Source organism: Amblyomma maculatum, chromosome 2 (assembly GCF_055883805.1).
Source record: "Amblyomma maculatum isolate TAMU_Amacu chromosome 2, ASM5588380v1, whole genome shotgun sequence".
Classification (NCBI taxonomy): Eukaryota; Metazoa; Arthropoda; class Arachnida; order Ixodida; family Ixodidae; genus Amblyomma; species Amblyomma maculatum.
The window spans coordinates 115,516,529-115,530,406 of NC_139345.1; the positions used below are offsets into that span (position 1 = coordinate 115,516,529).

General features: G+C 47.6%; 1 protein-coding gene across 1 annotated transcript; it reads left to right on the top strand.

The window, feature by feature from the left end:
• Positions 1 to 1,727: 1,727 nt before the first annotated feature.
• LOC146199626 (chitinase-3-like protein 1) lies at positions 1,728 to 13,288 on the top strand. The gene is made up of 9 exons (XM_084592791.1): positions 1,728 to 2,079; positions 4,071 to 4,265; positions 5,381 to 5,637; positions 5,846 to 5,949; positions 6,124 to 6,247; positions 7,078 to 7,263; positions 9,130 to 9,252; positions 10,950 to 11,187; positions 11,691 to 13,288. The coding sequence occupies exons 1-9, from the start codon at positions 1,974 to 1,976 to the stop codon at positions 12,206 to 12,208; spliced, it is 1,851 nt and encodes a 616-aa protein (XP_084448917.1). The 5' UTR covers positions 1,728 to 1,973; the 3' UTR covers positions 12,209 to 13,288.
• Positions 13,289 to 13,878: the final 590 nt, after the last annotated feature.

Below are 13,878 nucleotides of genomic sequence, written 5' to 3' on the forward strand. Positions count from 1 at the left end.
TCTTGATAGTTAATAAAATGCAAAGAAGCCAAAAATCGCGGACTGGATGCTGCTAGGCATATATTCTTCCGGTTCTGGCAGGCGTTGAGGAACGGAGACGCCACACGCTCCATCCCATAAAGTGGGACTCTGTCCTTTTTCTTCTCTTTACATCGCTCGCTGACTACACTCAGCGGTCGGCCAACGCATACACGAAGGGTCTGTGGGGCAGGCCATTACAACTCCTTCGAGCAAACATACACATGCACTCCTCGGGGGGCACTCCGCCGCGTGTTTGCGGTGCCTGCGTTTGTTTCGCGGCTTTTCTTACTCATAGTCTTTACGTACATACTTCTTTGTGTTGTTACTTCTGCTCTTCCGCCGCGATCAACCGAGTGTTCCCCCGCGAACGTGTATGTGCGCCCGGGTGCGGTAGGCCGCGATGTCTCGGTTCTCTGACCGGATAAGCTTGCCCCAATGCCGGCACCTCCTCCTGGGACCTTTCGCGCGGGGGGTAACGGCTGAGAAGTCAGGCGGTGCGGTGAGGAAGATTCGGTCTTGTCGCAGTAAACAGGTCCGCAACCCTTTAACGCCCTCTCCTCAGCGGCGCGATGAGCAAGTGCCGCTGATGCGGCCAGCGCGTCGGCGTTGGGGGAGAGAGGGACGGACGTGAAATACGCTATAAATGTGAACTTCTCTGCATGCTCTCTCAGCACGCGTTCTATGTCAGGGGCAACACCAGTGCGCGGCTTCTGCGTGTGGTGTTCGAAGCACGCACATCAGCAGCTTCGACGGTTACCTAAACACTGTCTAATTACAAGCCGCGGAGGTCAATACCTGAAGCCATTAGCACACTTCGTGTAGTGCAGTTATTCTGGGAGCTTCCGACTTGCGAAATCTGCCCTTGGATTAAGGCCTGAACCCAGTGGACATCACTGTAACGGTTGTTCATAGAGCAAATCGTTGATCAGAGGTAAGTCAGCTTCATGCTTATTGTCCTTAAGCTCCGAAGACGACCAGGCTTAAGTACATGTGTAGATAGCTATGTGTGCGCCTCATCAGAAAACTGTTGCGAAAAGATGTCACGGCTACAGGGCTAACGACCAGCAGTCTCGTTAGAGCGCGTTCGTACGACTCGTGAAGAAGAAAAAGAAATGTTCGAAAAACGAAAGAGACGCAAAGAAAAATCTGTAGACAATTATGTGGAGGGGAGAAACAGTAGAAGCGCAATGTTTTGTTCAGTTCCTGCGACCGGCATCATTCGTCCTTCAGCCTTGCTTACTTCGTAAATGGACTCCTTGTGAAGATTTATACACTTTACCTCTCGAGTAGGTGCGAAGACCCCGTGATTGTAATACTTGCAACAGTAGGTCCGCCCAACATGAAAATTCTTATCTGATATATTGATCGTAAGGCCAAACTGATTGCAACCTGAAATTTTTATCCCGCAGCATCACGGCAGCGTTTAGGCAATTTGTATCATTGGATACAAGCGAAACAGCGCCTAATTATTTTCCGTGCCGGGAGGTCGAGAGCCCAAGCAGTGTCGTCAGCCCCACTGCCGTGTATAGCTATAGACCATGACAGCGGTAATTAATGCCACCTCCAGTAGATGCATGCCACAGCCGCGTCGAAGCGCCGAGGCGAAAAGACAGAAAGGAGGAGGCTTCGCACCGGCGCGATGCTTGAACGGAAACTGCTCATGCGTGCACGCTTACACACACGCGGGCGGGATTCCGCAACTCTCCCCTTAGACGACGACGGCGGGCGTATTCAAGCAAATCTTTCTCGAGGGTTGTCTGTAAATCTGTGTCGTCGTCCTTTTCGTTCGCACTGGCGCGCGCGCGTAAGTTCTGACGTGAGTTTCCCGCTGGAACGTCGAGAAGACGGAAGGCGCGGGAACACGGAGACCTCGATCGGGTCCCTTATTCCGTCGCTGATCTGCAAGGTCCTTTGTTGTTCCTGTCGGTTCGCAGCTGCACTCAGCGGAGAAGATGCTGCCCGGCTTACTGCTTGCAGCGCTGTTGGCGCTGATGGCGATTCCGGCACTGGCGACCCCTATCATGGGCTACACGTACGTGCACCGGCCACGATACTCAGGTAAGCAAATGCGCACGTTGCATTTATACAAATGCCGCTAGAGATTACAGTTGCCGAACTGCACCTCATCGCCAGCCAATACGCCACGACCAGAATTGTCATATTATTTGGGCAAACCCGCTTTTAACTCGCCTGCGAACTTTGCAATAACGAGTGTCTGCAATGCGGATCCTGTAAAAGAAGGTTTGGTCTGGTTTGGTTGGTAGGGTTTATCATCCCAAAGCAACTCAGGCTATGGGAGACGCTGTAAAAGAAGGTTTGAAAAAGCCCGGTCGACAACTTAGTGTCACTAGGATTAAACTAAACACGCAGACTTGTGCTTTCAGATAGAAAAAAAAAACAATATAAAATAAATAACATGCAATATTATTGAGCAGTGCTAAGAGTGAGAGAAAGTAATTTAATGAAAGCAAATGTGCAAAGATCAGCCAGCGGTAAAGACCTTGACCTGCTACTCAGAACATGGGTAAGGGGAAAAATGGAAGGAAAGGTGCATTAGGCGACGAATGGAGGATGATAATGTCACAGTATACGATGACAATATTTGTGGTGCATGGTCCATGTTATTGAGAAGACCTCGCATACACTTGGCGACACTCGTCTCGCTCAACATGCAACATGCGTTTTCATACACACTTTCGTTGCAGGCACAAACGCGTAAATCTCACACCATGCGCCGCCTCAGAAAAAGCTCAACTCGCACATGCAGTCCATGGCTTCTGCACACACGCCAGTTGTCACATGTACACATAGCGGTACAGTTTCAGAGATCTGAGTTTCAGAGTAGGGCCTTGGAAACTGCTCTCAGGTAGTTGGACAGACTCCTTCTTTCTGAGAAAAATACTCTAGGCAGCAGGGCGGAACTGTCTGAAAATTCGCGAACGATAAGGGCTCTTCGAATTTTCAGGAGAAACAGTTCTAGATTCCCGCCTATGGCACTTACGTGTGCTGCGCTGCGAGCGAGGAAATAGTTTATAATGCGCACCCTACGTACATACTTTTTTCCAAAAAAATATATGAGTGTAAATTTTTCATTTGTTCTGATGCAGTGGTGTGCGCAGTACTAATAATAAGTGATTTGCCGTCGGCGTAACGCTCTCGGTAAGAATCCCATCCATGCATGTGCAGCATAGCGAGCAGGCAAGTCTTGTTTCTGCTTTTTTTGCAGTTTCGCATCACCACTCTGCTTGTTTATTGGATGCATGCATCGCTCGTAGGGCATTACAACAGGTGGGCTACAAACGTTAACTGTGAATTTACATATAATTTCAATGCATGGTAAAACCATTGTTCATTGGAATGTGCACAGTGATTGATAGCAAACTGTACCAATCTCGCACAGTTCTAACAAAAATAAAGAGCAACGCAAGACGTCACCCCTACAAGAAAATTCCCTGACCTTCTCTGACTTTCCTGACCTGTGCTCCCGTAAATTTGCACACAATGAAACTATTCTCACAGCAGGTACAGGCACCGTGAAAACAGCTAGGCCCACGTAGTCTGCTGTTGAACCGCGTAGAAAAACACCTGATTACGGTCACCCTGTATATTTGGCCAACAGGATGGAGCAGACCTCTCGTAATCGCACCTAAGACAGAAATGGCGGAGTCTCAAGGAATGCCGTATTTCATTTCACAAAGTTCGGTAGCGAACTCTATGGGTCAGACACTCCGGACAAGGGTTGCGCACTGTCATGACCGTAGAAAACAGGCGTTTCACGCCATACACGCATTCTCGCAAACAATGGCGCCCGACGAACTAATGTCCACAACGCCCTAGACGAGTGGTTCGTGGCACCTCCAGTGTCGAGGTCAACTGAGGCCAGCCGCAAACTCGCATTACCACCCGGTGACGAGTTATCGTGGCGTTCGAAAAAAAAAAATAACTAGGCAATGTTCAGATTGCTCGATTGCACAATGGTTTCAGCTGTCGCATTTGTGTACACAGACTCCTCACTGCCTGCGCACGCTTGTCTGCATGTTCCTCTTCAGACTCGCACGACTACAAGGTGTTCTGCTACTACGGTTCTTGGGCCGTGTACCGCCCAGGCGCCGGCAAGTTCCCCGTGGAGAGCATCGACCCGTTTATCTGCACCCACATTGTCTACGGGTTCGCGGGTCTGGGCAGCGACCACAAGATCCGCAGTCTTGATTCCTGGAACGACCTAGAGGATAATTACGGCAAAGGTGCGTCTGCGTCAAACGCGCTTTGTGCGCGCTTCACACATTGGAAAACGCACCACTCTCGGGGAGATGCCCGTGGGCGTGGTGGAGCCTGTCTCCCTTGAAAAATTCAAGGCCGGGTGCTCCCGTACCCTTCACTTATCAAAGTAAACTTAACCGTCAGAACGCAAAAATGCATACGGCTTTGCCGCTCACCGTGAGTTTTTGGCTTCTGGAAAGGGGTCTACAGTGTGCTTGCAGTGCCCGCTAAGAGGACCAGGTCTTTGTTCATTGCACTTTCGGCATCTTTCATCTGCCTCTTCCACGAATCGGTTGACGTGTTCGTAGGCTCGTCAATAGAGCTGGTCATTTCTCTTGCCTGCACTTTAACATAGGTGCTTGCGTTGATCCTTTCATTTTGTTCAGCACGGTTATGCTGTAGCTATGTGGCATTCGATATGAAGGGATCTATTGCGTAAATAGAGTATGAGCTCCGTTCGAGAACAGCACAGGATGACGTAAGCAGAGCAGCCCACTAGAGGTTATTTCTAATCGTAAGACAATAAAACTGCTTAGCATATGTTAGTATTTAATAGTAAACGTTGCCCTTTCAATCGAAGGTAAGAGCGCCGGCCTCAATAAACTCAGGCTAAGGACGGCGTATGTTGCAATCCCCACATAGCGTCGGAAATTACAAATTGTTTGCACCAGGAATGTGTGAAACGGATTTACTATCGAAGTGTAGGGTCGGTCATTTCGATGGGGGCACTGTTATGGAGCATCATATACGTGTACATATACGTTCCGGATATTAGATTAAAACATGTTATTATTTCACTTGTAAATTTATTAATTTATTACCACTGATTGCAGGCCATGGTACCCTTTCGTAAGCCGAGCTGCATGAACATGAAGTCGTTTAAACAAGTTTCACCGTTTGAAGCTTGACTCAGTCACAAATTCTTTTACTTCACAGGTTCACGTGCAAGTTAGCATAACTGGCTCTTAGAGAGCTTGTTTTTTATTACTTACTTTGATCACGAGCAGCTCCGGAAGCGGTAATTACAGTTTAGGATCCGTTAAAGCACCGCAATGGCATATGCATTCAAACGTCATACAGAGCGCGCATGCGAACGCAGGGGCCTTCAAGCGTTTCACGGCGCTGAAGAAACAGAATCCCAAGCTGAAGGCGCTCATCGCCATTGGTGGCTGGAACGAGGGTTCGGTCAAGTACTCGGCCATGGCCCAGTCGCCGGCCTCGCGCAAGATATTCGTCGACAGCGTGGTGGACTTCTGCAAGAAGTACAACTTCGACGGCCTCGACCTCGACTGGGAGTACCCGGCGGCCAGGGGAGGAAAGCCCGAGGACAAGCAAAACTTCGTGGCGCTGCTCAGGGTCAGTCACGCACTAGCCGTCAACGTGCTCTGTCCACACACACTGACGTTCATTGAACTCAGAACACTGATTCCCCCATGAAATATTAGTGCATAAATGGAGTGGAAATGAGTTCAAATATTTAGTCAGATGTTATTTTGGAGCAGTGTTGTTGTTTAATTATCCGTGCCACACGAATATGTAACGTCATCTTGGTTTCCATCTGCAGGAATTGAGCCAGGAGTTCAAGCCGTACGGACTACTGCTCACTGCTGCCGTTTCCGCCGGCAAGCACTTTATGGATCCCGCCTATGACGTCCCTCAGGTGTCTAAGTGAGTTCTTGAACTATCGTCGAGACATAAACATATCTCCTCGCAATACAATGTCGTGACATTTACGTTAGGGCGTGGAATAGCCTGTGAAGTTTGTAAAGCTATTAGATTATACGCGTACGAGGCCCCATTTTGTCCGCCAGCCAATTATAACATGTTGCTGCTTCGTTTCAGATACCTTGACTTCATCAACGTGATGGCGTACGACTTCCACGGCGGCTGGGAGACTAAGACAGGACATCACGCCCCTATGTATTCGAGACCGGAAGAGAAACCGGAGGACCATATTCTCAATGTGGTAAGGTGCACGGGGCTGAGATATGCAGAACGTTTGGAATCGCGCGCTGAATAGCTTTCTGTAGACAAGGTAGTGAAGCGCCAAGGAGCGTGCAGAGACACTGAGACGCGATCCAGAAAAGACTTTCAACTCTCCCTGCTTTGCTACAGGATTCAGTTTTTGTACTCACAGCAATGCACTGCTGTCATCAATGGCAGAAAATCCGAACCTCGTAATAACCTAGCGGCTCAACTATATGTTATATAGAGCATTGCGGTTCTATATCCGCGGCCTTTAGTCGCGTCATCTTCAAGCATGGAACACGAAAACGCGCGCACATACACCGGGAAAGCTAAGTCACGTCCAGTTGATCTTCGCAGTTAAACTAACGAAGTGCAAGCAGTTAACCTTCCCCCTGCAAAGGACACTTTCAGTGTACAAGCTTTAGTGCATTGCAAGACCGCGGGCGTACAAAGCACATGCGAATGGCTGGGTAATGCGCACTGTATGTATTTAAACTGTCTCTTTCTTGCATTTGCCTTTAAACCTCGTCCTCTCTACCAATGCATGGCTAGCCGGGGTGTTAACTCAGAGCGACAGAATTTTTCTGCCTTAGTGCCTTCACAAATATTTTATTATTCCCATGGAGTGACAGGTGGGGTGGGACGTTCCAGAAAAGAAAAAAAAATATATTTTTGTACCCCTGTGCGAAAGTTCTTGAACCCTGTTCATCTATCCTAGTACCCCCCGTAGATCTTGCTATCCGATATTTCGTTAGCCGACGCGGTCTGTTTGACTGTGCCGTGTTGGAAGGCGCACGATGAATGTGTATCTTATTCTCCGCTCCGCAGAACTTTTCGGTCAACTACTGGATCCAGAAGGGTGCGCCGCGCAACAAGCTAGTGCTGGGCATGGGCCTCTACGGCCGCTCGTTCACTTTGCGTCGCGCCGAGGACCACAAGCCCGGAGACGAGGCGCCGCAGAAGGGCCGTGCGGGACCTTACACCCGAGAGCCCGGATCGCTCGGATATAATGAGGTAAGCATATCAGCTGATCGGGTCCTAAAGCACATGCACCCGCGAACAGAGCTTACTCGACTTTTGCTACGAGCTCAAATCCTTCAGTATAACAAACTATTGGCCGACTTGGTGCGGTGCATATTTATTTATTTTTGTAACCTCAGAGACTATAAGGGGAAATACATGAGGGATGGGCAGAAAAAGCTGCGAAGGAAACGCGTAACGACGGCAGGATTAGAAAACAGCGATACATACGCATCTGTTGATTTCTCTTTTTTTTTTTTTTTTTTGCGCTGTTGTCGCTACACAGCAGTTAATCTAGAAAAGTTAACAATCACGCTGAGGAAGGTAATAAGACAGCGTTATGGAATACGGAACAAGAGAAGGATCGATACATGCACTGCCATCCCATGCTGCCGAAGGCGCTTGGTTCGAAACCCACCGCCGGACACCCACCGGTAAACATGGGTACAAGCGTCCCCCGGACCGCTCTTGAAAAAAAAAAAAAAATAATAATAAGGGCCGAAGCGGTGGCCATGTGATAGAGCATCCGCCTCGTTTTCAGGAGGTACCAGGTTCGGTCTCTAGTGCCGCCAGGTTTCCACCGGTTTCCAATGGGTACAAGATTTCCTCCTGCATGGTGCTCGGCTCTAATGGGGTGAAATACTGAGGAAAAAAGGGTCATGGACCTAAAAATGTGCCTGTCCCTCTCTTGTCCCATCTTGCACAACGCTGTTTTATTCCCTTGTTCAACATGTACCAACATGTCCGTATTCATCCCCTTCTGGAAATCACAAGCGTGTATGGAAACTCAGATGCACTTGTAAGGAATAAACGATGAGGTGTACGAATGTGAGCTCAAAGGTGTGACTGAATTTACACTGTGCCTAGATATTGCATGCATTAGGTCGAAGGTACTGAGTGCTCAACGATTACGCAGTTTCTGCGTGAGGCAGTGTAATTTTTTGCTTTTGGGATTTTTATGATGAGTTTACGCCATTTCAGAGCACACACTGCTGCTACCGCAGGCAAGAAAGTTAGATTTAAACCGTACGATACCACGGTGAGGTAAATGGGGGAGTCAATAGCAGGTTTCCCAGGTACCTTAACTGCAAGCAAAGTGAAGGTGCAAGATTTTATAGATTTCTCGCCTATAGCTGGACTATCGAATACTCTCTTCACAGAGCCAGTTTGATAATTTTGTTTTATGGGTGTAATATGTTATGTTTTTTAAATGTGTGCCTACCAAGAGATATGACTGTGTTCAAATGTCGAGGTTAGTCGAAGCTTCAAACACAATAAAGCGGTCTGATTGAAGGAAGTGTCGATCTCAGTTTGTAAGCCAGGAATTTAGTTACAAACGAAAGACATGAGCCTGGGCGCTTAATAGTTTGTAATATTTTATCCAGTCGAAACACTCTACAGAACATAATCAAAAATACGACAAAATATCCTGTAGTTTTGTCGTAACGTCCCTTTTCTATAGTTCTTTAGCAATTTTTGCCCTTCCGTAGTTTTCTGTAGTACTCTTCTGTAGTCTGTAGTTCTGTAGTAGTTTTCCTTTGTAACTACACAAAATTAGGATGTTACTGCAGACAGTTCAGTTGTCACAACAGGTTCGCGGTCAAAAACTGCACAGAAATGATCATGTAACAACATAACATTTTCTGTAGTTTTTTTACAACCGGGTATATCCATAGAGCTATCTGCCAGTCACAATTAATTCCGAAAGCACAAGGTCCTTTTAAACAAGGATATGTGGATAAGCGTGAAAAGGTCGGAGAAAGCCTCATTTAGTTGCATTTACGCATAGATGCATCGGTTTAACGCAAGCCGTGCTCCATTCGATAGGGCCTGCCCAAACAAACGACACTTTGTTCGCAGATTTGCGAGAGCTTCGGTCGCCAGAAGTGGACGGTGGTGAAGGACCCCTACTTCATGGCGCCGTACGCATTCCTGGATCGCCAGTGGGTCGGCTACGACGACATGGAGAGCATCACGGCCAAGGTATGCCACGGAGAGAGAGAGAGAAAAGTCCCCGCAGAACGGAAGCGAAGAGACAAAAAGAAAGAAAATAATTTACTAAGCCCAGTTCGGTGCTCTATATAGTCGCGTTTCTCACTATTATTCAAGCAAGCCGCGAAAGTAATGGACTAAGAATTGCGGCAAGATGCGCTGAAGTTGCATGGTAGTGCGAGTCAGCTTCCCAAAGAGGTGTGGACAGCGAGCCATGACGTGCAGCGTACGACTGCTCTTTTCTTTTTACTTGCCTCCGTGTACGATGTCTGGTCTACCAAATTACGCAGAGATACTGCTACTGCATGAAGTTAACAATTTTCTATACTATAACAATTTGGTTTGTTTACAGAAAAATACGCGCGGAACAGTGAAGCACGGGAATGTGTCGTGGTCGTTCTGCAGCACACATAAAATACGCGGTCCTTGATCTCGAGCTCTTAGCGTCCTCTGTTCCTTAACCGCACGGTGTCGCAAGCATACTCATCACTGTAAAGTGGATTGTTGAGCGAGTTGGTTGGACATTATGTTAAAATAGCGCTAGAAACACGGACAGATAGGAAGATAAACACATATTGCACTGAACTGACAATTGAGGTTTTATTCATGAAGCATGTCTTTATATACACAGAGAGTGATAGAAAGTGAACAACCAGATCTGTCGGGTGACATAAAATGGAACCTTCTCCATTCCAAAAAAGTCCTTTCCTTCGCATGAAGTATTAGGGAAGTGCTGCTTACACACGTTTCTGCTGCTTACACGTGCTTTACATAGCAAGCAAGTGGTAAAGAAACGTGTAAGCAGCACTTCCCTAATACTTCATGCGAAGGAAAATGTTTTTTTGGAATGGAGAAGGTTACATTTTATGTCACCCGACAGATCTGGTTGTTCACTTTCTATCACTCTCTGTGTATACAAAGACATGCTTCATGAATAAAACCTCAGTTGTCATTTCAGCGCAATATGTGTTTGTATTCCTATTTGTCCGTGTTTCTAGCGCTGTTTTAACATAATCATCCCTGTAGCTGCATTCTTGAATCTTATATGCGGATTAGGAGGCGGAAGAATGCACAAAACGCTTATTATGAAAATTCATTTGAAGAAAATCTGCAAAAAATAAAAAAAGTCCTCACGGGAGGTGTAAGCTTCTTCAAGTTTTCACTTTCCAACCATTCTTGCGTGTTGAAAACAGGAGATTTTTTATTTAGTTTTTTTTTTACGTCGTGGCGAAATAACCCCAAAGCGATTTCTTATTTGTGCGTATATAAGTATGCTGAAGGAGGGTGATGGAAATGGGGGCTGCGCAGCTAGTAATCACTGCTTATCATGAAGATTGTTTGGATATGTCCTCCTCCGCATGATCCGCAGGACAGGATGACGCGGCACCTTTTCCTACAACTCAATAGAAAGGGGTGGGGGAAGGAGGGGGCTCTGGACTACTACGCTATATCGCAGACAAAAAGTGGTAGGCAGAAACTCTCCGTCAAAATATCGGCGGTATAGGGCCGCAGTGTTGTTTCGATCACTGCGAAATTAACAAACTAGAAATGGACCAGTGGGACTCGGACAAGAAAAACGCACACGCATGACAGTAAGGGTGATTGTTAAGTTTTGAACTCCGGGAAGCGCGCGTTGTGCTCGGAGTGAAACGAATTTCTCAGCCTGTGCTGCCGTCCACCGCGCCCAGGTGGAGTACGCTAAGGCGATGGGCCTTGCTGGCGGCATGGTGTGGTCGATCGAGACGGACGACTTCCACGGAAAGTGCCACGGCATCAAATTCCCCATGCTGAGCACGATCAACCAGGTATTCGCTATGGGCGGACCGGGAGTGATACCCGTGCCTCCGCCAATGCCAGTCACCCCGCCCACGGTGGCTACGCCGACGACCGAGAAGACGTGGTGGCCCAGGCCCAGCACTCCATCCGGTAGGTATCGGATGCGAGTGTCGCGTATTGAATACCAGTCACGAACCCTTCAGAGCTAGCTTTTGCACGTAACTTCTGAACAGCTGTTCAAAATTTGTCAGGGAAACGCTGAATTCACACGCACAGTGCCTCAAAATGATAAATCTTTAACAAACTGATTTTCCCCTGAAGTGAGCGGCTTTCCTGAATAACATAATATAATGAAATTCCGGTATTCATAATGTTTCGCCTTTTCGAGGTCGGGATGTTATGTTTTCTTTAAGGTACCTTGCCCTCATCGTTCACATCAACGCTGTGAAGGAATCTATAGATTTGGTCGTGCGCTAGGTTCTTTATATTCGTTATTCCCTTTCAATCATATGCAAAACGATCAGCCGTAGTTTCAGCGAATATGACTCAGAACAGTCGAGTCCAATCGCTTTTTTCGTCGAAACTGTTCCTCGATCGCTGTTTGATTCCATCGGCCTTGTCTTGACCTCGCTGTCCTCCGTGATTATATGCAGGAAGCAGCGAACCAACGACTCCCTCCACTCCCACAGCTCCCACGACGCAAAGCACGACGACAAGCAGCAGCACATCGCCATCTACCAAACGAGTGTGGTGGCCTCCCAGCCACAAACCGGACACGAGAAGTTCCACCACAACCACCACCACCACCACAACAACGACAACCCAGGCGCCACCTCCGACCCCGTCGAGACCAATGCCACCCTCGCCACCTTCCCCACCCAAGCCGCCGTCACCGCCGTCGCCACCTTCGCCTCCACCGGCGACTCCAGGCATCTCCGAGTTCCACTGCCCGTCCGCCGGCAGCGTGCCGGATCCCAACGACTGTCGGCGCTTCTACGACTGCGTCCACCAGGGAGGACAGCTGGTGGCCTTCGAGAAGACGTGTTCACCGGGAACGGTTTTCAACCCGGAGAACAAGCTCTGCGTGTGGCCCGAATCCGTTCCTCAGTGCAGTAGCTACTACGACAACGAAGCGTATAGGCTGCTGCCGCAGAAAATCGGCAGTTTCTAAGGTCAATGAACGCGGTCTCCTCCCAGACGCCATCTTAACGATCTACACCGGACAGATGAGCGTACTATAGGAGTGAAAGCACTGGGATCTAACGCATCTCCGATATTCCCAAGAGAAGGCGTCCAGTGGACTCTTGTTCGTGAAGGAGCTCGTCGCAGAGTTTAGGCTACATCGCGGTAACTCTTCTACGTTCTCGAACGCTCCGCAGCTTTGAAAGGACATCTGCGTTGCACCCTGCGCTCGAGAAATCTCGTAAAGAGCGCCTCGCATGTATCTGCTTACTCCGAGATTCGTGTAGCGCGTAACGCACCCGCAGTATCTGCGCTCCATGGCTCTTCTGAGAATTGTAGTTATGGTAGAAATCTGGAGCCATATTCTGCGATGGCGCAGACAATATGTTAAAAACAGTGAGCACTCACCACAGGGGCAGCTAGCCATTTTTTTTATATCTTTCGAAGGTCTCATATTGCTTGGAGAGCAAAGACTCGCTTTACCGACAAAGAAGCTGTTATTTATTTCATAATACAAGACGTCAAATAGAGTGGTGCTCCTTTCGTGTATAGCAAGCCAGAAATCAAGCAAGCAGAGATGCCAGCGTTTATTTTTTTCCTCCCACTATATTCATAATTGTGCAGTTTTCTATTCGATGCTACGTGCTTTTCACACGCGAAACCCTCAATGTTCTGTTAAATTGAACCTGAGTGCGCAGAAACTTAGAAATTCAATGCGTCATGGTATAGAAGTTACTTTTCAGAAGGGCATGACTTCAAAAGCCGCCTCAGATTAGGAAAACCTGTATCGAAGCCCTATCTTTATGTGCATTTAGAAAAAGCCCTTCCGGAAACTAGTCGGTGCAGTTTTGCTGACACCAACTTTTGTTTTTAAACTTGAATTGATTTTTCTACGGCTTCACAATTTACAGTAGGCCTACGGGCACAATGAAAACTCCTGTAGAGAATATACAGCCACTCTTTCATCAATAATTTATGCCATACCATCGGAAGCCATCATAAATCGATCCTTGTGCATACGTGTTTTTAATATGCTGGAAACGGCGACAAATAAATCACAGCTACTGTGTTTGAAAAAGAAGCTGCACTGTCTCTACTTCCTTGTCAGCATTCTGCTGATACCGCGCATGCAAATACATACGCGAACATGTGCGGGCGAAGGGAAAGCAACGTCTCCACCAAAATAACAATTTCATAAAGAAACAGCATTTCCAGCAGCAAATACCAAATTGTTGCTGCGGTTCAATTACAGATCACACTGTTAAAATAAAAGGAACGAGAAGTAAGCGCTTCTTGCTAAGCAGTGCATATATGGCCAAAATAGGCCGACGCTAACAAGCCCCTAGGAGGCGATGCTTTTGTGCGTCGACATCACCGCTGCATGTTGCAGAATAAAGGGTAGTTGTCACCAACTGCGTGGCTTTGTTTGTTCAGAGTGATGAATGAGCGAGAAAACAAAAACGCATACTATGTTACAATAACGCACAGTGTTCGAACCGGAATCGATGAACATTGCAGCGGGTTATCAGCGGAAGTTTAATTTGAACTGATCTTTCTTTCGACTTGGAACGAAAAGTGTTCCAGATTTCCTCACGCTGTGGGGTTTAGGAGAACGAGTTTATCTCCGTTGTAGAACTGATATGGCGTCGTCTCCATCTC